Source organism: Bos taurus, chromosome 27, assembly GCF_002263795.3.
Source record: "Bos taurus isolate L1 Dominette 01449 registration number 42190680 breed Hereford chromosome 27, ARS-UCD2.0, whole genome shotgun sequence".
NCBI classification, from domain to species: Eukaryota; Metazoa; Chordata; class Mammalia; order Artiodactyla; family Bovidae; genus Bos; species Bos taurus.
Window position 1 is genome coordinate 14,683,817 of NC_037354.1, and position 24,570 is coordinate 14,708,386.

A 24,570-nucleotide genomic window follows, 5' to 3' on the forward strand; every position below is an offset into this window, starting at 1 on the left:
TACTGTTATTTTATATTACAGTAACATTTCCAGTCTGTCACATTTCCCCCTGTGGTTGGGGGAGGGAAATCAGTGAATGGTGCATCTTGAACAGAATTTGAAACAGATGAGTTGTTCCTCTTCTGATCACCTGCATACAAAATTGATGGGACTGTGGGATAAGAGAAATCAGTGGCCAACTTCCAAAGATCCCAAATAATGTCCTCAAATAGAGGGATACATAAGAATCTGAATTTTTTTTTAGCTTTTTTGAGGTATAACTGGCAAATAAAATTATAAGATAAGATGGACAACATGATTTGTCATGTTTATACAATTGTGAAAAGATTCTCTCCAATGAGTCAGTTAATGCGCCCATCACCCCCATATTTAAATTTGTGTGTTTAAGTTCTATTCTCATAGCAAATTTCAATTATAAAACACAGTATTACCCACTAGAGTCACTGTATTATACATTATGCTGCTGCTGCTGCTAAGTCGCTTCAGTTGTGTTCGACTCTTCGCGAACCCATGGACTGCAGCCTACCAGGCTCCTCCGTCCATGGGATTTACCAAGTAAGAGCACTGGAGTGGGGTGCCATCGCCTTCTCCAATATATTATGCTCACAGAACTTATTCATCTTATGGCTGAAAGTCTGTTCCCTATTTCCCCCACCCCACCAGCCCCTGGAAACCACTTTTCTATTTTCTGTTTCTATGAGGTTTTTTTTTTTTTTTTAAGATTCCACATTTAAGTGATACCATGTGGAATTTGTCTTTCTCTGTCTGACTTATTTCACTTAGCATAATACCCTCGAGGTTCATTCATATGATTGCAAATGATAGGATTTCCTTCATTTTTTAAGGCAGAATAATATTCAATTAGCCATGAAATTAAGAGACGCTTACTCCTTGGAAGGAAAGTTATGACCAACCTAGATAGCATATTAAAGCAGAGGCTTTACTTTGCCAACAAAGGTCCGTCTAGTCGAGGCTGTGGTTTTTCCAGTGGTCATGTATGGATGTGAGAGTTGGACTGTGAAAAAAGTGGAGTGCTGAAGAATTGACGCTTTTGAACTGTGGTGTTGGAGAAGACTCTTGAGAGTCCCTTGGACTGCAAGGAGATCCAACCAGTCCATCCTAGAGGAGATCAGTCCTGGGTGTTCAAGAAAGGACTGATGTTGAAGCTACAACTCCAATACTTTGGCCGCCTCATGCGAAGAGCTGACTCATCTGAAAAGACTCTGATGCTGGGAGGGATTGGGGGCAGGAGGAGAAGGGGATGACAGAGGATGAGATGCCTGGATGGCATCACCGACTCGATGGACATGAGTTTGGGTGAACTCCGGGAGTTGGTGATGAACAGGGAGGCTTGGTATGCTGCGATTCATGGAGTCGCAAAGAGTCGGACACGACTGAGCAACTGAACTGAACTGAATATTCAATTATATATATAGCCTGGTAGGCTGCAGTCCATGGGGTCACACAGAGTCGGACACGACTGAAGTGACTTAGCAGCAGCAGCAGCATATATATATCAGATCAGATCAGATCAGTTGCTCAGTCATGTCTGACTCTTTGCGACCCCATGAATCGCAGCATGTCAGGCCTCCCTGTCCATCACCAACTCCCGGAGTTCATTCAGACTCACGTCCATCGAGTCAGTGATGCCATCCAGCCATCTCATCCTCTGTCATGCCCTTCTCCTCCTGCCCCCAATCCCTCCCAGCATCAGAGTCTTTTCCAATGGTGACTCTTCGCGTGAGGTGGCCAAAGTACTGGAGTTTCAGCTTTAGCATCATTCCTTCCAAAGAAATCCCAGGGCTGATCTCCTTCAGAATGGACTGGTTGGATCCCCTTGCAGTGCAAGGGACTCTCAAGAGTCTTCTCCAACACCACAGTTCAAAAGCATCAATTCTTCGGCACTCAGCTTTCTTCACAGTCCAACTCTCACATCCATACATGACCACTGGAAAAACCATAGCCTTGACTAGACAAACCTTTGTTGGCAAAGTAATGCCTCTGCTTTTGAATATGCTATCTAGGTTGGTCATAACTTTCCTTCCAAGGAGTAAGCGTCTTTTAATTTCATGGCTGCAGTCACCATCTGTAGTGATTTTGGAGTCCAGAAAAATAAAGTCTGACACTGTTTCCACTGTTTCCCCATCTATTTCCCATGAAGTGATGGGACCAGATGCCATGATCTTCGTTTTCTGAATGTTGAGCTTTAAGCCAACTTTTTCAGTCTCTACTTTCACTTTCATCAAGAGGCTTTTGAGTTCCTCTTCACTTTCTGCCATAAGGGTGGTGTCATCTCTGTATCTGAGGTTATTGATATTTCTCCTGCAATCTTGATTCCAGCTTGTGTTTCTTCCAGTCCAGTGTTTCTCATGATGTACTCTGCATATAAGTTAAATAAGCAGGGTGACAATATACAGCCTTGACGAACTCCTTTTCCTATTTGGAACCAGTCTGTTGTTCCATGTCCAGTTCTAATTGTTGCTTCCTGACCTGCGTACAAATTTCTCAAGAGGCAGATCAGGTGGTCTGGTATTCCCATCTCTTGCAGAATTTTCCACAGTTTATTGTGATCCACACAGTCAAAGGCTTTGGCATAGTCAATAAAGCAGAAATAGATGCTTTTCTGGAACTCTCTTGCTTTTTCCATGATCCAGCAGATGTTGGCAATTTGATCTCTGGTTCCTTTGCCTTTTCTAAAACCAGCTTGAACATCTGGAAGTTCACGGTTCACATATTGCAGAAGCCTGGCTTGGAGAATTTTGAGCATTACTTTACTAGCATGTGAGATGAGTGCAATTGTGCGGTAGTTTGAGCATTCTTTGGCATTGCCTTTCTTTGGGATTGGAATGAAAACTGACCTTTTCCAGTCCTGTGGCCACTGCTGAGTTTTCCAAATTTGCTGGCATATTGAGTGCAGCACTTTCACAGCATCATCTTTCAGGATTTGGAATAGCTCAACTGGAATTCCATCACCTCCACTAGCTTTGTTCGTAGTGATGCTTTCTAAGGCCCACTTGGCTTCACATTCCAGGATGTCTGGCTGTAGGTCAGTGATTACACCATCGTGATTATCTGGGTTGTGAAGATCTTTTTTGTACAGTTCTTCTGTGTATTCTTGCCATCTCTTCTTAATATCTTCTGCTTCTGTTAGGTCCATACCATTTCTGTCCTTTATCGAGCCCATCTTTGCATGAAATGTTCCTTTGGTATCTCTGATTTTCTTGAAGAGATCCCTAGTCTTTCCCATTCTGTTGTTTTCCTCTATTTCTTTGCATTGATCACTGAAGAAGGCTTTCTTATCTCTTCTTGCTATTCTTTGGAACTCTACATTCAGATGTTTATATCTTTCCTTTTCTCCTTTGCTTTTCGCTTCTCTTCTTTTCACAGCTATTTGTAAGGCCTCCCCAGACAGCCATTTTGCTTTTTTGCATTTCTTTTCCATGGGGATGGTCTTGATCCCTGTCTCCTGTATATATATATAAATTATACATGTATGTCACACTTTCTTTATCCATTCACATATGGACATACACTTAGGATGTTTCTGTGTTTTGCCCAGGCTGAATAATGCCACCAGGAACACAGAAGAACAGATACTTCTTTGAGAGAATGATTTCCTTTCCTTGGGCTACATACCTAGAAGTGGAATTGCTGAATCATATGGTAGGTATATTTTTAATTTATCCAAAGTGCTTTATATATTATATTATCTATTGTCTATTTTATATATTATATGTAATGTATATATTATATATTTATATATATGATGCCTTTAGTGCCTGCCATGCCTATAGGCCCTTCTGGGAGTTTAGAGGAAAGACAAAGTCAGTGAGCAAAGTCTTAGATGGTGGAAGCCTTGGATGAGCAGAGACAGGAGGAAGAGCTGGCTCTTCAGCCATGGCCTCGGAAAGGCTGGGTTCCCAGAATGACGGAGCCATAGTATGAGGAGCAACAGGCAGATCCCACCAAGGGGACTGATGACAGCGCCTCTAGAACTTGGCCTGCTTTTTGGTTTCTTTGCCAGGGCTGGATGGAGCCTGGCTGTTCTGGGCAGGTTCCCTGGTTTCTCTGGGCTCCCGTGCATGCCCAGCCCAGATGTCTGAGGCTGAGGTCACCAGAGTGGCTTTCACTCCTCACTTCATAAAAGAGCATATTTACCAGAAAGTGTCAGGAGCTTCGGGAGATCAAAGTCCTATGACATCAGCTTTGCTTGTGCTGAGCCCTAACCTGTCACCGAAATTTTGGGCTTCACTTTCTCATCATAGGCTTCCCTGGTGGCTCAGACGGTAAAGAATCCACCTGTAATGCAGAAGACCTGGGTTTGATCCCTGGGTTGGGAAGATCCCCTGGAGAAGGGATCGCCTACCCACTCCAGTATTCTGGCCTGGAGAATTCCACAGACTGTATAGTCCATGCGGTCCCAAAGTCAGACACTACTGAGCAACTTTCACTTTCAGCCTCCATATGTGAAGATAAGGCTCTTAACTCCGCCCATACAGCACGCACGTTGAGCTTTTTGTTTTTCCTTAACAATAGTAGAGAAATTTTGCTTATTCACCTATATTCTGGATGGGTTTCACTCATCTTGTGCCCAACAGCGCACATTTTGCCACACTTGGCATTTAAAGAGGCACTTCCTGAGACAAACAATGGAGGTGGGTGGCCTAAGGGGAGGGGATGGAAAGACCAGGAGGGAATTTTCTCTTCCTATCCAGTGAAGGTGATATTTTTACTCCAAACAAGAAGTTGAATTCACCAACTGATGGATTAGAGGATGATTTGATAAAGAGGGAAAGAGAGAACCACTGAGTTGCCCATAATAGAGCTGTGTGTGTGTGTGTTATGATATGTTCACCCAGACAAAACCTTCCCGGCCAGTTCCTATGCATGTTTGGTTCTCAGGAAATGTGTGTCAGGATGGGGTGGTGGTGGTCACAGGACTAAAATGCAAATGATTCTTAGGGAAGAATGATTAGTTTTTACAGTTAATGGAAATGGGAATTTACTTTAAAAAAAAAATTGCACTCAGCTGCAGTTTATCTATTTATTTATGGCTGCCCTGTGTGGCATACGGGATCTTAGTTCCCGAGCAGGGATTGAACCTTCACAACCTGCAGTAGAAGCCTAGAGTCTTATCCAGTGGGCTGCTAGGGAAGTCCCCTGGAAATCTACTTTTAATTGGACAATTTTCTTTTCTTCTTTATAAACTAAAAACCTTACTTTATAATCTTAGTACAAAAGGTAACATACCTTCATTTTAGATAAACTGGAAAATACAGAAAGCCCCATACTTCCCCAGAAATAAAAATCTTGGCTTTCATTCTTAGTCCCTTTATTATTCATCTGAAGATTGAATAAGAAATTTCCAAAAAGGTAGAAAGCTCAAATCCAGATCTCACCTTCTCAATACTTGCTGCCTTTGAGGGGACTGTCTCTTCACTCTCCATCAGCTGCTTGCCAGCAGACAACCGAGCTCCGGGTGGACCCATCTCCTCCCTCCCTTGCAGGCTCTCCTGGTTTCAAATATCACCTCTTGACTCCAAAATCTGGATTTCCAATCTCGACAGTCCGTGTAATCAATCTTCTATAGAAAATGCACAGTTCATTCCATTTTCCCCTCTCCTTCTATCGCCCTAAGACATCTCTCTCACCAGATGCCAAGACTGTGACAACATCCTCTAAACTGCTCTCCCTCACTTCAGGGCCTTCTTCTAACCCATCCTTCATCCTGGGATTAATTTTAATTTTCTAAAGCAACGCTTTGAACGTTGCCCTTCCCCTGTGCTTCTCTGGTGCCTCTGGGGTAATGTGCTAACGCTTGACCCTGGGAATCAAAATGCTTTGCAGTCTTGCCCTTATTTACTTGATCGACTCATCTTTCCCCTGATGGTCCAGCCATGGCAGAAACGTTTCACTTTCACTGAAAATCCATATGCTCCCCTGCGTTTCTCAGCCTCTCTTGCTATTAGACTGGGCCCAAGTGGCTGGGTTCTACCTAAAGAGATGTGGATAGAAATAAGGTTTGTCACTTCTAGGCTTGACCACGACAGCCCCTACATGGCTGTCTAGTCTGTCTTCAGGTTTCATAGTGGTTCTAGAGGCCACGTGTTGAGAAGGTGCTGCTACGATGCAGTGGCGCCTCCATCAGCCTGGGACCCAGAGTGTCCATGTGGAGTAGATCACCTTGTTGACTCTTGCTGGACATGTAATATGAGTAAGAAGTACGTTTGCCCCTGGTGGCTGGTAAAGAATCTGCCTGCAGTGTGGGAGACCTGGGTTCAATCTCTGGGTGGGGAAGATCCCCTGAAGAAGGGAATGGCAACCCGCTCCAGTATTCTTGCTTGGAGAATCCCATGGACAGAGGAACCTGGCGGGCTACGGTCTATGGGATCGCAAAGATTCCCACACGACTAACACTTTCACTTTTACTTTGAGATTTTGAGGCTCAGTTTGTTACTAGACCTGTTGATTCTGAGTTAAGAGGTGGGAACACTCTGGAGTGGTCACACCAAGATGTGGGTAATGAAGGGTCAGAGTCAAGGTTAGGGGAAGGCTTCTCACAACTACTAATAACTGGCAGGGGTGGGATTTGAACCCAGGTCTTACTCTACTAGCTGAGAACCACACTGCTCTTGGGACACTGAAGACTCGACTCTGCAGGGCAAGCCCACAGAGCTCCCTGGGTTTCCCAGAATGACTCTGGGGCCATCATTTGGCCCCTCTGTTGTTGACTCCCAGATCCTGGATGCTACCTCAGCTTACTTCCTTGTGCCTGGTTAGGTCTCTCTAGGCTCTTTTGGAGGTCTCTTCTCCTGGGAACATTTCCAAATCTGAAACTGAGGACTTGAGCCTTCTCCCTCTCACAGCATCCTGGATATATATCATAGTACAGTACTTCCTGTCTGCTAATTATCCACTTCCTGTATTCCATGATGGAGTTGCTTTAGGCAGTGTGGACAACCTATCCCTGTATCCCACTGCCCCCTTAATTTGCCCATCCTAAACCTTTGACACATGTCTGTTCAATAAATGAATGGACACGTGTCTGAATGACCACATCTAAAAATGCCTCGCAGTTATTATGCTGTCTTGCATTAGAAGAAAAGATGTGCTACGTGTTTGAGACTTATTTTTTATCATGGTTACTCTAAAGGATTGAAATGTTCTTCAATTACCTCTGACTATAATTTTTTGACATCTTCAGCCTGAAACAGTATCTAGCAGCTTTCCACTGTGCCTGTGTGGGAAACTTCCTGAGGGCACATTTTGGGTGAATTATAAACTTCTCTTGCTCTGTGTCTCAAATAGGTGTCCCAATTTTTTTTTTTTACCTTTCACAGTTGTTGAAGACAATAAAGATTTTAAACTTCACCTTCTTGACCTGAATCTGAAAATAATGGCTTTCTCCTCCCAGTTCCAATTCCAGCACTTAGATGGAGTGACAGAAGAAGGAGCTCTGAGTTAGGTAATCATGGCCCATTCATGGGGAGGCTTTGTCTTGCTTGAGACTGGAATGATGGCCGGCTTAGTAACTCTTGGTGGATGGAAATGAATCTGGGAGGGACAAGGATCCATCGGTGTTGAGCACCTCACCCGTGCATGGTCCTGGGTGCCAGAGTGGGGAGAGAGACCTTGGGGTGTTCACCCATGTTCCTGTGTGTGGTCCTGGGTGCCAGAGTGGGGAGAGAGACCTTGGGGTGTTCACCCATGTTCCTGTGTGTGGTCCTGGGTGCCAGAGTGGGGGGAGAGACCTCGGGGTGTTCACCCGTGTTCCTGCCCTGGGCTTCCCAGGTGGTAGGTCACCTTCCCAGTGGCGTGAATCCATCCTTACTCAGTATTGCCAGAAAAGGGCATTTTGGGGCAGAAGGAGAGAAAATAGCAGTTACTTGAGCACCCTTGTCCCGCCCTAAGCCTTTTACTCCTAGAGGGTTTCCTTGGTTGTGCTCAACACAGGGATGGGCCAGGCGCCCTGGCTACACCCCAGCAGCAGCAGAGTGCATGCCCCAGTCTCTGGCTGCTGGAGAGGCTGCTGAAAATGAAAGTTGTCGTCTAGTTACTCAGTCATGTCTGACTCTTTGCAACCCCATGGAATGCAGCACGCCAGGCTTCCCTGTCCATGAGATTTCCCATGGTGGAGTGGATTGCTGTTTCCTTCTCCAGGGGATACTCCCAACCCAGGGTCTCCCACATTACAGGAAGATTGTCTACCCTTGAGCCACCTGGAAAACCCCTGGAAAGGGAAGGATAGCCCCCAAACCAGGCACAAGATTCACCCACTCCCAGCTCATCCTTCTGAAGACTACCGGATCCCAGGACCCTGATGCAAGGCCGAAGGGTTGCAAGAAACTGGTGAGACAGAGGCCCTGTCACAAATGAAACCACCCATGGTGTATGACCTGGCTACCTGGCTGGGTTTGCATGAGGCCAGGACACCCGGTCAGTCCAGGGAAGGCTGTCACCTGTGTCCTGAGTCACCTGGTGGCTGGTGCAAGGCCTTTGCCTCCTCCTCATCACCGTTACTGGCTCCCACACAAACTGATGGTCTACAACTTTACTGGGTTTTCCTTCCTGAGAGGATCTTCTCACATTCACCCTGTCTCTCTCAATTTAGAGAGACAGTGAGAGCCACAAAATGCAAGTTATTCCCTGAAAGGCAGAGCCTGGGTGGGCCTCCAACCACCACATCAACAGACCACATCTACCAGCCAAAGTGAGGCGCCCTGGCCATCCTCCCTTTCTGATGTATAACTGCTTCCTGATTTTCTCTTTTCCAAATGGAAAGGAATTTTATTTGGTCATTTAGAGTTTTACAATAATACAAAATTAACATTAGGAATTGTGACGAAGGAAAAAAATAGCAGATCAACCAAAAGCACAGCATTTATGTTCTTATTATTTTTATTACTAATAGTTTGATTATCATTATTAGATTTTCTTTAAAATTATTTATTTTCAGATTATCATTATTTTATTATGATAATTATTTTCGATTGGTGTAAAATTGGCTTAACATTGGTGTAAAATTTGCTTAACCGTTTTCAAGGGAGCGACTCAGTGGCATTTGGTTAATTCCCAATATTGAGTGACCATCACCTCTATCGAATTCCAAACCATTTTTCTCAGCCCCAAAGGAGCCCCCAGTGGGGGCAGAATGGGCAGTCCCTCCCCATTCCTTCTTCTCCTTGGCCTCTGGTAACTATTAATCTGCTTCCGGTCTCTATGGATTTACCTGTTTTCAACATTTCATGTGAATGGAATCGCACCATATGTGATCTCTGTGCCTGACTTTTTTTCAATGATTATTTTAAAGCACTGTTTTCTACAGTAAGAAGTAGCTAAATGGAAAACATTAAGCTTAGTAGGATTATTAAGTATTCACTCCTGAATAGACTTTCATGTTCAAGGGTGCAGTGGTGTTTCATTTAATCTTTTTTTTTTTTAACCATGCTATACTTTACATGCTCAGGACTAATTTGTCTTATAACCTGAAGTTTGAACCTTTTGATCACCTTCACCCATCCCCCACTCCCTGCCTCTGGCAACCACCAATCTCTTCTCTGTATCTATGAGCTTGAGATCATTCAGTATTTATCTTCATCTGGCTTATTTCCATTAACACAATCCCCTCAAGGCCCACTGCTGCTGCTAAGTCGCTTCAGTCGTGTCCGACTCTATGCGACCCCATAGACGGCAGCCCACCAGGCTTCCCCATCCCTGGGATTCTCCAGGCAAGAATATGGGAGTGGGTTGCCATTTCCTTCTCCAATGCATGAAAGTGAAAAGTGAAAGTGCAGTCGCTCAGTCGTGTCCGACTCTTATCGGACCCCACGGACTGCAGCCCACCAGGCTCCTCCGTCCATGGGATTCTCCAGGCAAGAGTGCTGGAGTGGGGTGCCACTGCCTTCTCCACTAAGGTCCAATAAATAAACAAGTGTCTCATTTATCCTTGGCGCACCCCTCTGCCTGGGCAAGCTAGTACCACCGTCTTTTGTGCTTTATTACTACTGTTATTGGGCTTCCCTGGTAGCTCAGTCAGTAAAGAATCTGCCACACAGTGCAGGAGACCCGAGTTCAATCCCTGGGTCAGGAAGATCCCCTGGAGAAAGAAAGATGGCAGCCCACTCCCGTATTCTTGCCTAGAAAATCCCAAGGACAGGGGGTATCCAGGGGGTCACAACTTAGCAACTAAACCACCACTATTGTTATTACTATTAATAAAGCACAAAGGGCATTATTAATTAATAAAACACATTAATTAATAAAGCACAAAAGCCCCCAGTGGTACTAGGGGCTTCCCTGGTAGCTCAGCTGGTAAAGAATCTGCCTGCAATGCAGGAGACCCCGGTTTGATTCCTGGATTGGGAAGATCCCCTGGAGGAGGGCATGGCAACCCACTCCAGTATTCTTGTCTGGAGAATCCCATGGACAGAGGAGTCTAGCAGGAGGCAGTCCATGGGGCTGCAAAGAGTCGGACACGACCGAGCAACTAAGCACAGCACAGCATTACTATTAATACACTTTATTTTCAGAACAGTCTTAGATTCACAGGAAAATTAAGCAGATAGTACAGAGAGGTAAAATAGAGAGTGTATAGGAATGTACTACCCTCTGCCCTTTATACGATTTCCCTTATCATTAACATCCTACGTTAGTACAGTAATGAACCATTGTCACAATTAATGAGCCAGTGTCAATGCATCAAAGTTCGTAGTTTATTCAGATTTCCTTAGTTTTTACGTAACGTCCTTCTTCTGTTCTAGGATCCCATCCAGGATGCCCCAGGACAGAGTAATGTCATGTCCTCTTAGACTCATGGCTGGCACAGTCACCAGCCACGTGATTTTGAGGACCTTGACAGTTTGAAGGGGCACTGGTCAGGTTTATTATGGGATCTCCGGTTACCAGGATTTGTCTAATGTTTTTCCCAAGACAAAACTGGCGTTGTTATGGGTTTTTGAAAGGAAGCTCACAGATGTAAAGTACCGTTTTCATCATATTTATAGTAAGGGTACAGATCAACATAATGTATGACTGTTGATCTTGACCTTGGTCACCTCACTCAGGCAGTGTTTGTCAGCTTTCTCCACTGCAAAGTTACTCTCATGGTCCATCCCTTTCTGACTTTTAAATTAAAAAAAAAATCTTGTTCTCAGGACTAGATTGCACTGTTTATGTAACCAAGTGGATGCTTTGTGTACATGCAGCCTTGAAGGTTGGAGTGGCCTCGCTGTCTGTTTAGCATTGCGGCCGTCAAAACAGAGGCAAACCTATTCAGGGGCTGTGTGTGCCCCAGACCTGCAGCCCCAGTGATGAACACGGGGCACAACCCCCACACACAGGAGAACCAAAGTTTCTGCTGGGATGCTGGACACTTCCCGAGAACAGTCAGCAGTTCTTCTCTGCTTGAATTCTTTAAAGCTCTTCCCAGTTTTACAGTCATGATGTCATAGCTAGTGTGAGCAGGCACAGGAATGCAGGAGCAGAATCATATTTCATGTAGTCATTCAACAAACATCCCTAAAATGGGCCCAGCATTCAGCAAGCACGCGTCATTAGGGTCATTAAGCTCCCTGTGACAAACAGGTTTTTGTTCTGCTTCAGTGTCACAAACGCCCCTTCACAAAGTAAGGAAATCTATTTAATACATGGTAGATAATAGAAGCCCCAAAGGTATGGTTGCAAAACCTATCAAATAGTCATGCTATTGCTTTCATGAAAATTCAAGTAAATGAGAGATGAACTCTGGGCTCTTGACACCCGGAATAAACTTTTTTTTTTTTTTGGTTGCCTCGGGTCTTGTGGCACGTGGGATCTTCCCTTGCAGCACTCAGACCCTCTAGTTGTGGCGCTCAGTCTTAGTTGCTCCATGGCCTGTGGGATCTGAGTTCCCCAGGGATCAAACCTTCATCCCCTGCAGTGCAAGGCGGATTCTTAACCACCGGACCACCAGAGAAGTCCCTAGGAATAAACTGTTGCCTGAATGTTTTCAATTGGAGATAAAGTGCAACAGGAAAGATTGGGATGGTGGAGAGAGAACGTCCAAGGTCCTTTTCATTATACTCTGCTGATACTTTCTGAGTTCTTCAGTGAAAAACTTGAATGTCCTGCTTGCCATTAATAAAACCTTTGGAAAAGACAGGAAGAAAATAAGCACCCCTCTTTATCAAATAAGACTGGGAGGGAACTGAATAAAGTTATCTGGGTAACTGGAGATTTTACATAATTATGTGGAACGTAACTTTCTGGCTGGGAGCTTAAAATTCAGGACAGCACGTGGCTGCACTGACCCACCCTCTGGGTACGGCCCCAGAGCACGGGAAGAAGGGAGAGGAGGAGGGCAGAGCTCGTGGAGGAAGAGGGTGGGCTCAGCTGGGCTGGGTAGTTTGAGTCTCAGGGGGAGGTCGTTCTGGGGCTCAGGTGACAGATGATGAGCAGCAGACAAAAGCCTTTGCCCAGTAAACACACTTAGAAAGGTGGACAAGCAGAAGACCAGCTGATGGTTCATCATCACCGTCACCCTGGTCATCACAGTATGGTCAACTTGCACGGGGCATTCTGCCCTCCGAGGGCTGTTCTATCCATTTTCTCAAGAGATATTTAAGAATGGAGATTTCAGATTGGTCAGTGCCTTTGACCGAGTGACAAAGCTGTTACAGACTGAATGTTTGTGTCTTCCCCAGTCTATATGTTAAAGCCCCAATACCCTAGTGTGGCTGGATTGGAGGTCCCGGAAGGAATTAAGGTCAAAGGAGGTCATAAGAGTGAGGCTTCAATCAAATAGGATTACTGTTCTTATAATAAGAGACATCAGAGAGCTTGCTTTCTCTCTCTGTCCCTGTACAGACACGCCGAGAAAAGGCCACTTGAGGTCACAGTAGGAAGGTGTCCATCTGCAAGCCAGGAAGAGAGACCCCACGAGAAACAGAACATGGCTTTGGACTTCTGGCCTCTAGAACTGTGAGCAAACAAATGTCTGTAGTTTAAGCCACCCGGCCTGGTATTTTGTTAATGTCGACCCGAGCAGACCAAGACATCTGGAGACACATGGAGCCTTTCAGCTGGAGCTTCAGGACTATGCTGTACTTGCCACTGAAGGTGAGGAAATAGGCTTATAGGCTTCTTATATTGGGGTACTTTGCAGTCACTGCCCAAGACGTGTTTCAGTCTCTCAGGAAAGAGTGAAAGGAGCTCTGAGTTTGGTTCAGGTACTGTGTCTGGTCCACCCGGCAGGGGGCTGGCTTGTCTGACTTTGTCAGGTTTCATCACTGCAACTCCACGTCGGTCACCTGCCCCCAATATCTTCATTTTAATGACCTGGTTTATGAATAACTTGGATTCCCTTAGACTGAAATTACCAGCTGACTTTAGGGTGGGTCTCTCCCGACTCCCATAGGGCGATCCAGTGAGGGAGCAGGCTGCAGGCACAGCTGTACTGGGAACCAAGGTCAGGTATTGGTCAGGAAGCCTGAAAGCCACTGTTATCATCTAGTGACCCGGTCACACCATTGTTCTCATCAGCTGATCACATCAACTCTGCTGAAAGCAAAGTGCCCCTAAAGCTGGAACTTGGGGCCAGAGAAAATTATGGCAGGATAGTTGGAAAGCTCTTGGGTTTGTGGCCGAGTTGGGGAATTCCTGAAGAGGAAATCCTGGGAGAAACTGAGTTGCATCAGGGTCCCTAAGACCCAGCTTTGATAGAGGGGGAATCAGGAAAGGGCGGGCTGATCCCATTTCTAGGGGAGTCGCCTTTGGGACTGTCAGCCACTCCATGACTCCTACCAGCTTTGATCTCCAGGGCAGGCCAAACGGACCCCTTCGATTTCCCTGAAATGGTAGGATTTATTTATGTCTGTATTGTATCTGCAGACGTGTATGATGTGGGTTTCCTCCACTGTGTTTCTTCAGCTGCACTTTCATAATTTATTCTGCCAGGCTCAGCCTGTCCTTGACATACCAAGCCATTAACTTGAAATCAGAAAAGGTCTGAGAGGCCTCTACATTCTTTCCTGTGATTATCAGGCCCTACGCTAGCTGGATATAAAGTCACCGGGCTGGAAGGGGAAAAAGAATTGGCCTAAACGGTCATGGAAAAGTCTAAACAGAAGATTTTCTTTCTCTCTCCACTGGCAATGATTTATTTTCATGGTTTTATGAGACTTTAATGAGGAAACCTTATCTCTACGCCTGGTAATTATCAACCAAATTCCCATTTCCTGTCAGAAAATCCACCATAAGTAAAAACAAAAAAAGGTGGAATCAAGAGACTCTTTGACCTCCGCGAGCTGTATGTCTGGGGAATCACTCACTGCCACGCAGAGAAGGTGACGGCAAAGCACGTGTGTGACGCCCCTTGTACACTGACCGCTGCCGCAACTGGACTGATCAGTGCAAATCAATTTAGTGTAACTCGGTGCAAGCAGACAAAGATGCCCTGGTCCTGCCGAATGCTGTCTCAAGACACAGCTGATTACAACAAAGGGAAGTGCCATTCCCCTCTTCAGTGCTTAGTCACTAGGTCGTGTCTGACTCTGTGCAACCCCATGGAGTGTAGCCCACCAGGCTCCTCTGTCCATGGGATTCTCCAGCCAAGAATACTGGAGTGGATTGCCAGGCCCTCCTCCGGGCGATCTTCCCAACCCAGCGATCGAGCCCAGGTTTCCCGCATTGCAGGCAGATTCTTTTATTGTCTGAGAGCCACCAGGGAAGCCCATGAATACTGGAGTGGGTAGCCTATCCCTTCTCCAGGGGAACTTCCCGACCCAGGAATCAAACTGGGTTCTCCTGCATTGCAGGTGGATTCTTTACCAGCTGAGCTACCAGGGAAGCCCCATTTCCCTCTTTATGATTTAACCTAATTTCTAGTCTGGTTCAGTTCCTTCTGCTGGGTAAATGAGTTCACACCTGAAGCAAAGGCCTAACAAGATGCTATGAATTTTGCCTTTTGAAAAGTTGAGTTTGGGGGTTTTGTTTGTTTGTTTGTTTTGAGGGGTTTCTCTGGCCACCAGTCACAGCTCTTGCCTGTATCTAAAGAAGCTACAAGGTCGGTCACCTGGTGAAATCGCCATGATTCAAGCCATCAGGACGGATTCTCCCCAGCATCTTGGGATTGAAGCAGAGAGCTTGTCAAGCCTCCAGACCTCTAGGATGGAAGAGGAGCTCAAACGAGCTCACCAGAAAGGAGGAGGCCAGTGAGAGTGTTAGAATCTTTTTAGAATTTTAAGGCGCCATAGCACCCAGAGCAGCCAGGAAGTCAGAACACATCAAATCTTTATTTTCAGTTCCAGTTTTGTTAACAAGGTGAGAATCTCTTTTTCGTGCACTTTTCTCTAGGTGTAAAATTTGTCATGCTCCCAAATAACCTACGAATTTCTCCCTGCCTGTTCTGTCATTTAAAAAGAATTATGTTCGTGCCTTTATCATATCTTCACTGGCATCCAGGCCAGTGATGAGAGAACCATAAAAAGAATGTCATGACTTACTTTAAATTAAAGAAATACTCTTCAAAAAGGTATTTTCAAGTCACTGCAGATAGGACCGGATAGCCTTGTTTCAGGTACAACAAAGTGAACTCCGGGAGAAAGTGAGATGGCCTTCATTTGCTCTTGCCCTCACTAGAGCTGGATACCACTTCCCTCACCCCATCGCTTCATCCCTCCTGTTCTTTCCTTCCCCACGAAGGTAGGTAGGAACAGGACCCTAGACAATAGAGTTACTCTGTAGCACAGGAGTGGTCAACAGGTTTAGACATCACTGCAATTTTCATTGTCTTTTCAGTGATTAATTCATTTATATCCTTGACTGTATATATTGCAGGAGTATTCATGCCTGGCAGCCTTTTTTGGACTAATCAATGAGCTGGGTCAGGCTTTTTTCTTCTTCTTTTCTCTCTTGAGGAGCCATTACAATTTAATCACCTTGCTAAGATCACAATGAAGAAGAGGCTCTTGACACACCAGTATTATCCAGAAGAAGCATATGGCAAGAACAAGGACTTCTATAAATTTAGACCCAGACAGTATATGGATCTAGAACAATACTATCCAAGAAAAATATAATGTAAGTCACAGAAGAAATTTAAAATTTCTGGTAACGTCATTAACAACAGAAAAAGGAATCAAATGCAATTCATTTTAACATATTTTAGTTCACAATGCATTTCTAAAACATTACTATTTCCACATATATCAATGAAACAATGCTAATTAAATCTTTGTGGGTTTTTTTGCATTAAATCTGTGAAATCTGGTGTCTTTCATACTTATATTAAATCTCAATTTGGACTTAAATTCAATCTCACATTTTTTCAGTAGCCACATAGAGCCAGTGGCTACCCAGTCACACAGCCTGAATGCACAATATTTATCTGCTCCAAATAACTATACAACCTCAGTCATTTATTTGCTGCTCTGGGTACATGAATGACTGTACTTAGTAATGGTGTGGAGTCTCCCCCAGAAAATTCTGCCTCCCCTGTCCTCTCCACTATCCATTCTGAAGCAGAATTTAGGGACTTCCCTGGTAGTCTTGTAGCTAAAACCCAGTTCAATCCCTGGTCAAGGAACTAGTGCCCACAACTAAGATCCTGCCTGCTGCAACTAAGACCCAATATAGCCAAATAAATATTTTTTAGAAATAATTTAAAACAAGGCTTAGAATTCAGTTGCTGCTAAGTCACATCAGTCGTGTCCGACTCTGTGTGACCCCATAGACGGAAGCCCACCAGGCTCCTCTGTCCCTGGGATTCTCCAGGCAAGAACACTGGAGTGGGTTGCCATTTCCTTCTCCAATGCATGAGAGTGAAAAGTGAAAGTGAAGTCGCTCAGTCGTGTCCGACTCTTAGCGACCCCATGGACTGTAGCCTACCAGGCTCCTCTGCCCATGGGATTTTTCCAGGCAAGAGTACTGGAGTGGGGTGCCACTGCCTTCTCCGAGAATTCAGTTAGGCCCAGTCTATCCCTGCATTCAGAGAATCATGCCTTAGTTCACCAGCTGGCTGTAAAATTTAGATCCCTGATTCTCAAAGGTTGGGATGCAGAAGAATCAGCTTACGTAAATTCACATTCCTGGGCAGAACTCCAAACCAACCATGAACTCCAAACCAAACTGGAAACCATGATGGTTTCTAGAGGTAAGGCCACCAAGTGATTTTAATTCTCCCTTAAGTTTGAGAACCACCGACCTTCAAACAACTTAGGATGGCGTTTCTCTAGGGACTTCCGGGTCGCTACTCGTTCAGGGATTCGTTCAACTTCCCGCGACAACTTTCATCTCACATGTCGTCCCGGGCGCGCAGAGCCTGCTGGGAAGGCTGTGGGTTAATTTCCGCCCTACACGTCATCGTCGCCTTGCTCTCAGCCAGTTGCATCCAGAGACCTATATAACACCCACGCCAACCGAATAACAGCCTTGGGGTGTGTTTTTAAGGCTCCAACTCTCCTTTTGAACTTTCTTCCATTTTTGTATGTGCCAACAGAGCCGGCCGTGGGCACCACCTGATGCTTACTCAACCACAGTCCCAGGGGCTTTCAGGGTATTTAGAAAAATCTTCTCATTAATCTTCAGGGCACCCCTGTAAAGTAAATGACAAGTGAAATTGTCATTTGGCAGGAAGGAAACCGAGGCATCGGGTAGTTGATGTGTGAAGAAAATTGGGGTCTTCCCCTCCTCCCACCACCCACTCCCCATTTCCCAGCAGCAGAGGTAGGTGGGACTCAGAAGGTGTAGGAGGAAGGGAGCCGATGACTGGAACACCTCCGCTTCCTCCACGTGCTAGGACTTGAGCATCCAGGGCTCTGAACCGCCTTCTGCTGTCTCTTTCAAGCCATAGGGAAATGACAATGCAGGCTTGTGTTAGCATCTTGTTGAAAAGTCGAATTAAGCATGGTGAAGACAGGACTCATTTATCTTTTTTTCCTTTATTCCCATCTGCTGCACTTCCTAGTGTTCATGGCTAAAGAGGGGGCCTGCTGAAATGTTGAAAAAGAAACCCCTGCCCCCTGGATTCCATGTCACACATTAGTCATTTGTCAAATCCTGCTAGTTTCTACAAAAGATTTCCTGCCTCTGGCTTTTACAACTTACCACTACTGTGAGAAGCTCTGTCCAAATTTAGGTGATCTTCTGACCAGAGTGTCCTAAGCTTTTCCATTCCTTCCTTCCTTCCTTCTTTCCCTCCTTCCTTCCTTCAATAATTCATTCATTTCACCAGGCAATTATCAACTGTTGTATGGGCAGACTTTGCTGGTGCTACAGATGTGGTCTGGTGACTTCATCAGAAGATACAATCCCAGCATCCTGCTTAGCTTACAGCCTCATTGGAGAACATTTGACAACAGATTATTACAAGGCAATGTAATTTTCTCTGCAATAAATGAAACAAGAAAAGCCTTACAGAGAAGGCTCTGAAGGATAAATGAAAGTTGGCTAGACAGAGAGTGGGAAGGAGCATCCTGGACATGGAACCAAGGTAAGAGAGTTGACAATGGTTCGTCCGGGGGCTCAGCTGAGAAATTTGACATGAAATATCCAAGATGTAGAGGGACATTAAACCATAGAAATGGATGGGAGGCAGAATTTGGAGTTTAATTGCATAGGAATGAGAGACAAGGGTGGTTAGCTGATGCCTTCTTCATTGTGTTACTCCTATTTCCTGTGAAATTCTCTCCTTGCATTGGCCATAGCAACCAGAACATTTAATTCTACAGAAATAAGAATTTGACTCCTCTGAAAAATGGAAGAAATGACACAGGGAACTATATTCAATATCTTATAATAAACCATAATGGAAAAGATTATGAATCTAACCAGAAACTAATACAACATTGTAAATCAACTATACTTCAATAAAAAATAAAAAAAATTTTTTTAATTGGAATAAATGAAATGACTACCTTGTAAATTCTGTGAGGACAGGAAAGATAGTTTTTCCTCTCTGTGTCCCCAAAAGGTAGCCCAGTACCTGGTGTGAAGGAGGAGCTCAAGAAATCTTTGATGAGCTAGATTGACTACTCTGAAAGCAGTTTGAAAGGTGTATTAATTTCCTGTGGTTGCTGAAACATAACTAGAAACTGGGTGGCTTAAAAGAACGGAAATGTATCCTTTCATGGATCTGGAAGTGAGAAGTCTGGAATTGAGAAGCCGGGCTCCCTCTAAAGGCTCTAGGAGAGGACTGTTAACTTGCTTCTTCCAGCTACTGGTATTGTGACGCGTGGGGTTGCATGTGGCTGGTGTAAAGAGTGTCAGCCAGCAGGGCCTGATCTGGTCCAGAGTGTAAGAAAACGTTTGGCCTGAGTTCTCAGGGAAGGGGCACTAAGTAGGTGAGGATGGGGTACTTGTCAAGGAGGAGAAAGTGACAGGATGGAAATGCCCTAAGGCAAGAAGAGCTTATGGAGTGACAGGGAGAGCGACCCATCAGGTGAAAGGACATACAAGGTGCCCGCCCCAGGAAGCCTGCTACAGGAGTAAGATTAAGGAGGTAGTGGCGTGGCGGGGGCAGTCAGTGATGGGTTCTGGCAGGGGAGCGGCCTGGTCAGCATTTGAGCAGCACCCTGGAGTGGAAGAGAGGAGAACGAGCCAGAGCCAGCCTTTGGCATCTCAAGAACACTTGTCAGGAAGCTGACGCACAGTGATATGTAGAGGTCCTGGCTGGGCTGCTGGCGAGAAGGGGCACGTGGGCTGTTACTGGTTTCTGGGGTGATGCCATAAGGATGCTCCAGGAGGGCTTCCCTGGTGGTCCAGTGTTAAGACTTTACCTTCCCGTGCAGGGAGTGTGGGTTCGATCCCTGGTTGGGGAGCTAAGATCTCACATGCCTCATGGCCAAAAATACAAAGCAGAAGCAACACTGTAACAAATCAATAATGACTTTAAAAATGGTCCGCATTCAAAAAAAAAAAAAAAATGCTCTGAGAGAGACTGAGTGTATTTGAGTAGTAACGTTGGCTAGAGCCTGGACTCATACGGCCACAGAGTTCCTGGCTATTCCATTTTCTTGAAATATCACCAAGAGGCAAATCTGTAGGGATAGAGTGTAGTTTAGAGGTTGCCTGGGGGTGGGTAGTGGGAAAGGCAGGGTGAGTGCTAACATGCTCATGGATATGGAGTTTCTTTTCAGGGTGATAAAATGTTCTAGAGTTGACTGTGTAATAGTTGCACAGCTCTGTGACCATACTAATGCCATTAAATTGATACTTTAAAAGGAAGGGTTATAAGACATGTGAACTGAATCTTGATAAAACTGTCATACTTTAAAAAAAGTAAATATGCTTAGTATATTCAAAATCTAATCTTCCTTCCTTCCTTCCACCAATCTGTCAAGTTTATAAGCTTGGGATGGAATATGCTTAGTCCATGAAATGAAGTATAATTATATTGTCACTTGGGTGATAAGAAAAGATAGCAATCCAAAAAGGAAAGGTTTGTTTGAAAAAGCACAGACAAAGAGAAAGAATATGTGCTGTGTAAGCAAGTCTCCTCAGTTTTATTTATTCTTTTTTTCATTCAACACATTTATGGGACATTTACGAAACATGTGAGGCACGACACCAGGTGCAATTTTATGATTTCAAAGCAACACATAAGCATATCTTCCATCACACAGCCCTGAGACCGAGCTTCCTGTGGTTTATAACTAGGCTGTCGAGCCTACCATCTTTCTTCCTCCTCACAAGTAGCTTACAAGAGCTGATGTTGGTCTATCACCAATCACTTACAAAGATTAAACACGTAATCACGTTTGGAAATCTCTTGAGATTTACAGACATGTAAAACACTTTCATAGAAAATTCGTAAAAGAGCTGCGTGTCTTGAACAACGAGTTTGTCTGATAGCACCGTTGAGGATCTTAAACTCAAGGGGATTGGGTATGGAAAAGCCATTTCACCACCAGGACTTACAGATCTGCTTTGGTTTTAGGAGGGCGGGAAGCTGACCCAGCTGGGATCAGGCCATCAGCTGGATCAGCCCGATGCAAGGCTGATGGCCCCTGAAGAGACTGGCAGATCATGAAGTTGCTGTGGGAGCCTCGGGTCTACCAAAGTCAAATCAGAACCCACCACTCCTTAGGGCAAACCCGGACCTTAGATCCACGTGACTTAAAAGTGTTGTTGAAGGCCCCGTGCCAGGTCTTCAGAACCTGCATCTCCAGAAGAGGGCCAGGGATGCTGGCCATCCCAGAAGGTTTGCAAACTGCTGTCTATGACAATTCAGATGTGCTGTGGCTTTTGAAGAGCCCTTTAAAAGTAAAGAGAGTTGGGACTTTGTAAATCAGGCCTCTTGGAGGTGAGAAAGAATTCCCTGGGCCTGCTCTAATTTATGCTGAAGTCTTCAGAACGTAGTTGAGTTGGGTTCGGGTGATTCTGCATACAGGCAGGCAGTAGCCATTCATCTTGTCTTCAACTTAAACATCACGCCTTTCACCTGTCTTTGGTATTTTCAGGTCAGTCCAATGAACTTCCTCCCGGAATTAGCGATGAAGTTGTAAAATAGGAGGAAAATTGTGTGTATAGTCCTAGCAAATGTTACTCTGATGGAACAAAATGCGTTTAGAAAAGTAGAATTTTCCTTGGGAAAAGAACATAAGTTAGAACAAAAATCAAAAGAAAAAATTCTAGCTAAACAGTTAAGCCACTAAAACATATGTATTGCTTTAGGTTTAAGGGTTTTCCTCCATTCAGTGTCTGAATTTTCTTTATTAATCACCAATACTTATGATTCCAAAGTGTCTTATTCTCATTTTTGTTGTTGTTCAGTTGCTCAGTCGTGTCCGACTCTTCTCGACCCCATGGGCTGCAGCACGCCAGGCTCCCCAGCCCTTCACCGTCTCCCAGCATTTGCTCAAACTCATGTCCGTTGAGTTGGCGATGCCATCCAACCATCTCATTGTCTGTCATCCCCTTCTCCTTCCTTCAATCTTTCCCAGCATCGGGGTGTTTTCTAAAGAGTCAGCTCTTTGTATCAGGTGGGCGAAGTACTGGAGCTTCAAAACCACTTACAGAGTAACTACACCTTGTCAGGCAAATGTCTGAGATATTACTATGTAACTTGAAGATTTTAAAAATGAGTGAGGGGAAAAATTGGTAGAACAGAGTGGGAAGGACAAACTCAAGACCGTATATCTGTTCGTACCCCTCTAGACTTGGATAATCCACTTTTAGTTGAATCACTGGGTTTCTTTTAGGGCTCCTTCCTTCACATGGGAGCACAATGAGCTCCACCGCATTAATTAGAACACAGTCCTTTACAGAGAAAGACAACTTCAAACAATAGATGCTCTTTCAGTAACCACCACAGTGTTCCCAAAGCACTAATTGGCTTTCAGACAGATAACAAAGGCTGATTTGCCTTTCCTATTGACTTGAAGGTTTGCTAGCACTTTAAAAACACATTACATAAAACCTTAGAAATCTTTTGTGAAGATAAATGTGGTATTTTTAAGCAGTGATCCTTCGCTCTCATGATTCAAGGTCTGGAGATGGCTCCCAGACTTCTTGAATCAGGGTGAGCGTAGATTTTCATTTTTTCAAGGTAAACAACACATAAGCAGAGTGTTTATTGTCTGAGGCTTTATTGTCCTGGTGAGACCTGATGTGTTGTCTTTTCTTGATGAAAAGTCTCATCTGCAGGTGGGCTTCATTTAGTGCAAACTCATTTTTAATGCAGTGATACATGTCTGTGACTCTGATCATATAGAAGTATAGGTATCCCTTGTCTTGCAACAAGATCTCCTATAGCAGACTTAGAAGACTAAAAACATTTCAACTCAGGCTCAGTGCCTCTTCTTTGGGGTTTCTTAAAAACCAAGGTCTCTGAGGTGTCACTTTGCCCAAACTGTTACCTAATCACATGGCCAAGTGGTTAGTGACTGGGATTCAGTTGCATCATGCTGAGTCTGTTCCCTGCGCTGCACCATTTTTCTTGGAATTCTGGGTCACTCAAGGGTCCACTTTGCTGTGGTTGTTGAAGAAGCCTTGCTTTCAGGGACACAGGAGCATCAAACTTATGTTCAATACGTCACCATTTCAAGCAATGGAGTGAGATTTCTGCAAGTATGTCCACACTCCTCAGCCGGACATCCCTTTCCCCACCTGTGATGATAGATGATATGTCCGGTGTTGCTGGAGTTTATGGTAGCACTAGTGGTAAAGAACCCACCTGCTAACGCAGAAGATGTAAGAGACCCAGGTTTGATCCCTGGGTTGGGAAGATTCCTTAGAGTAGGAAATGGCAACCCACTCCAGTATTCTTGCCTGGAGAATCCCATGGACAGAGGAGTCTGCAGGCTACAGTCCATGGGGTTGCACAGAGTCAGACATGACTGAAGTGGTTGAGCACGCGCTCACATTCTATATGGGATCCTCTGAGTCAGCCTTCCCACAGGCAGATGGGCAGACGGGCAATCCAGTTCCTGTCCTGTGTGTTCACACCGCGAACATGCTAGGAGAAGGCTTGTCGAAGCCCGTATCTATGGTAAACTCTTTTGCTCCTCCACCCAGGGAGAAAATTTTGTGTACTCAGACTTTGGGAAGGAACCCATATCTTTCACTTTGTTCTCTGAATTCTGCAATTCTTAGTGAGTTTGACTGATGGGTGAGCCAAGCTAAGATACTCCCTTTCTGGGACTTTGTATAAGGTGAAGAAACGTCACGAGCTGGGTCAGAAATAGACAGCAGCTACTGCTTTCAAATGGGCCTCCGTTTTCCCCCTGATGGAAGGAGCTGTACAGGATGGCTCCCAGGTGTAGACAGACCCTAGACAAGAGCCTGCTTTGTGCAAAACAGAGGGACCAGGACTCCATAGAATACCCACCTGGGGTCTGGTCACTACAGCGGGAGGCCCTGTTCAGACAAGCCATCTGAGTACATCAGAAAAAAAAAAAGAAGAAGAAAATAACCTATAGTTGAACAAATGAAAAGCTAAAATTTTCCTTACCTCTAGAAAATATAAACAAAAAAAAAATCTAAAGAAATAGGGACTTTTGTGTATGGAATCATCCAAGAATAGATTAACAGTTGTATGTCTTCGCATGAATCGAGGTGGTTAATTCACCCACTGTGCGGAGTGCTGGGGACACGCCGCAAGCAGCTAGGCCAGTATCGCCAGCAGTACCAGCAGGACGGTGACCAGTGCACAGGCGCAGGGCGGGGCACCCGGAGCCGAGCTGGCTGGGTCCTTCAGCATGCACATCACCCGGGACCAGGACCCGTTGTTGGGCAGGGGGGTGACGCCTGTCACCTTGCACATGAGGTTGTAGATATCCACGACTCGGATGGGAGCGGCTCTGAAGTCGGATTTGAAATCTGAAAGGGAAAGGCAAGGAAGCAAGTCGTCAAGGCCACTCCTGGGCTGGGCAGGGAAGAGAGGGGTGAGTCACGTGGTGGAGGGATTACGCTTCGAATTTCAGCAGCTCTAGGACTGGTAGATTCCCCTTGACCACAGAGCCTGGCCAAGGGATTGTGAACCTGGAAGGCGATCTGGAAGGTTCTAGGTTGTGAAAGGAAGTCGCTTTCTATGGTTTACGGAGATGTGAGTATATGCTAAGTCGCTTTAGTGTATCCGACTCTTTGCCATCCCAT

General features: G+C 45.1%; 1 protein-coding gene and 1 long non-coding RNA gene across 8 annotated transcripts in view; one reads left to right on the plus strand and one right to left on the minus strand.

Moving 5' to 3' along the window:
* LOC101904332 (uncharacterized) overlaps nucleotides 1-23,917 on the plus strand; it is a 34,225-nt gene extending 10,308 nt beyond the window's left edge. For 3 of the 4 annotated variants that reach the window (XR_001495272.3, XR_009493124.1, XR_009493125.1), the window contains 3 exons: nucleotides 3,560-3,663; nucleotides 7,341-7,465; nucleotides 12,844-23,917. This is a non-coding gene — a long non-coding RNA (uncharacterized lncRNA). The remainder of the gene's footprint in view (nucleotides 1-3,559; nucleotides 3,664-7,340; nucleotides 7,466-12,843) is intronic. The other variant, XR_009493126.1, reaches the window with a different exon arrangement.
* ENPP6 (ectonucleotide pyrophosphatase/phosphodiesterase 6) overlaps nucleotides 20,450-24,570 on the minus strand; it is a 137,121-nt gene continuing 133,000 nt past the window's right edge. For all 4 annotated transcript variants that reach the window (XM_059882326.1, XM_024986330.2, XM_005226006.5 and 1 more), the window contains one exon: nucleotides 20,450-24,294. In XM_059882326.1, the coding sequence (XP_059738309.1) occupies nucleotides 24,080-24,294 (215 nt within the window). In that variant the 3' untranslated portion in view covers nucleotides 20,450-24,079. The remainder of the gene's footprint in view (nucleotides 24,295-24,570) is intronic.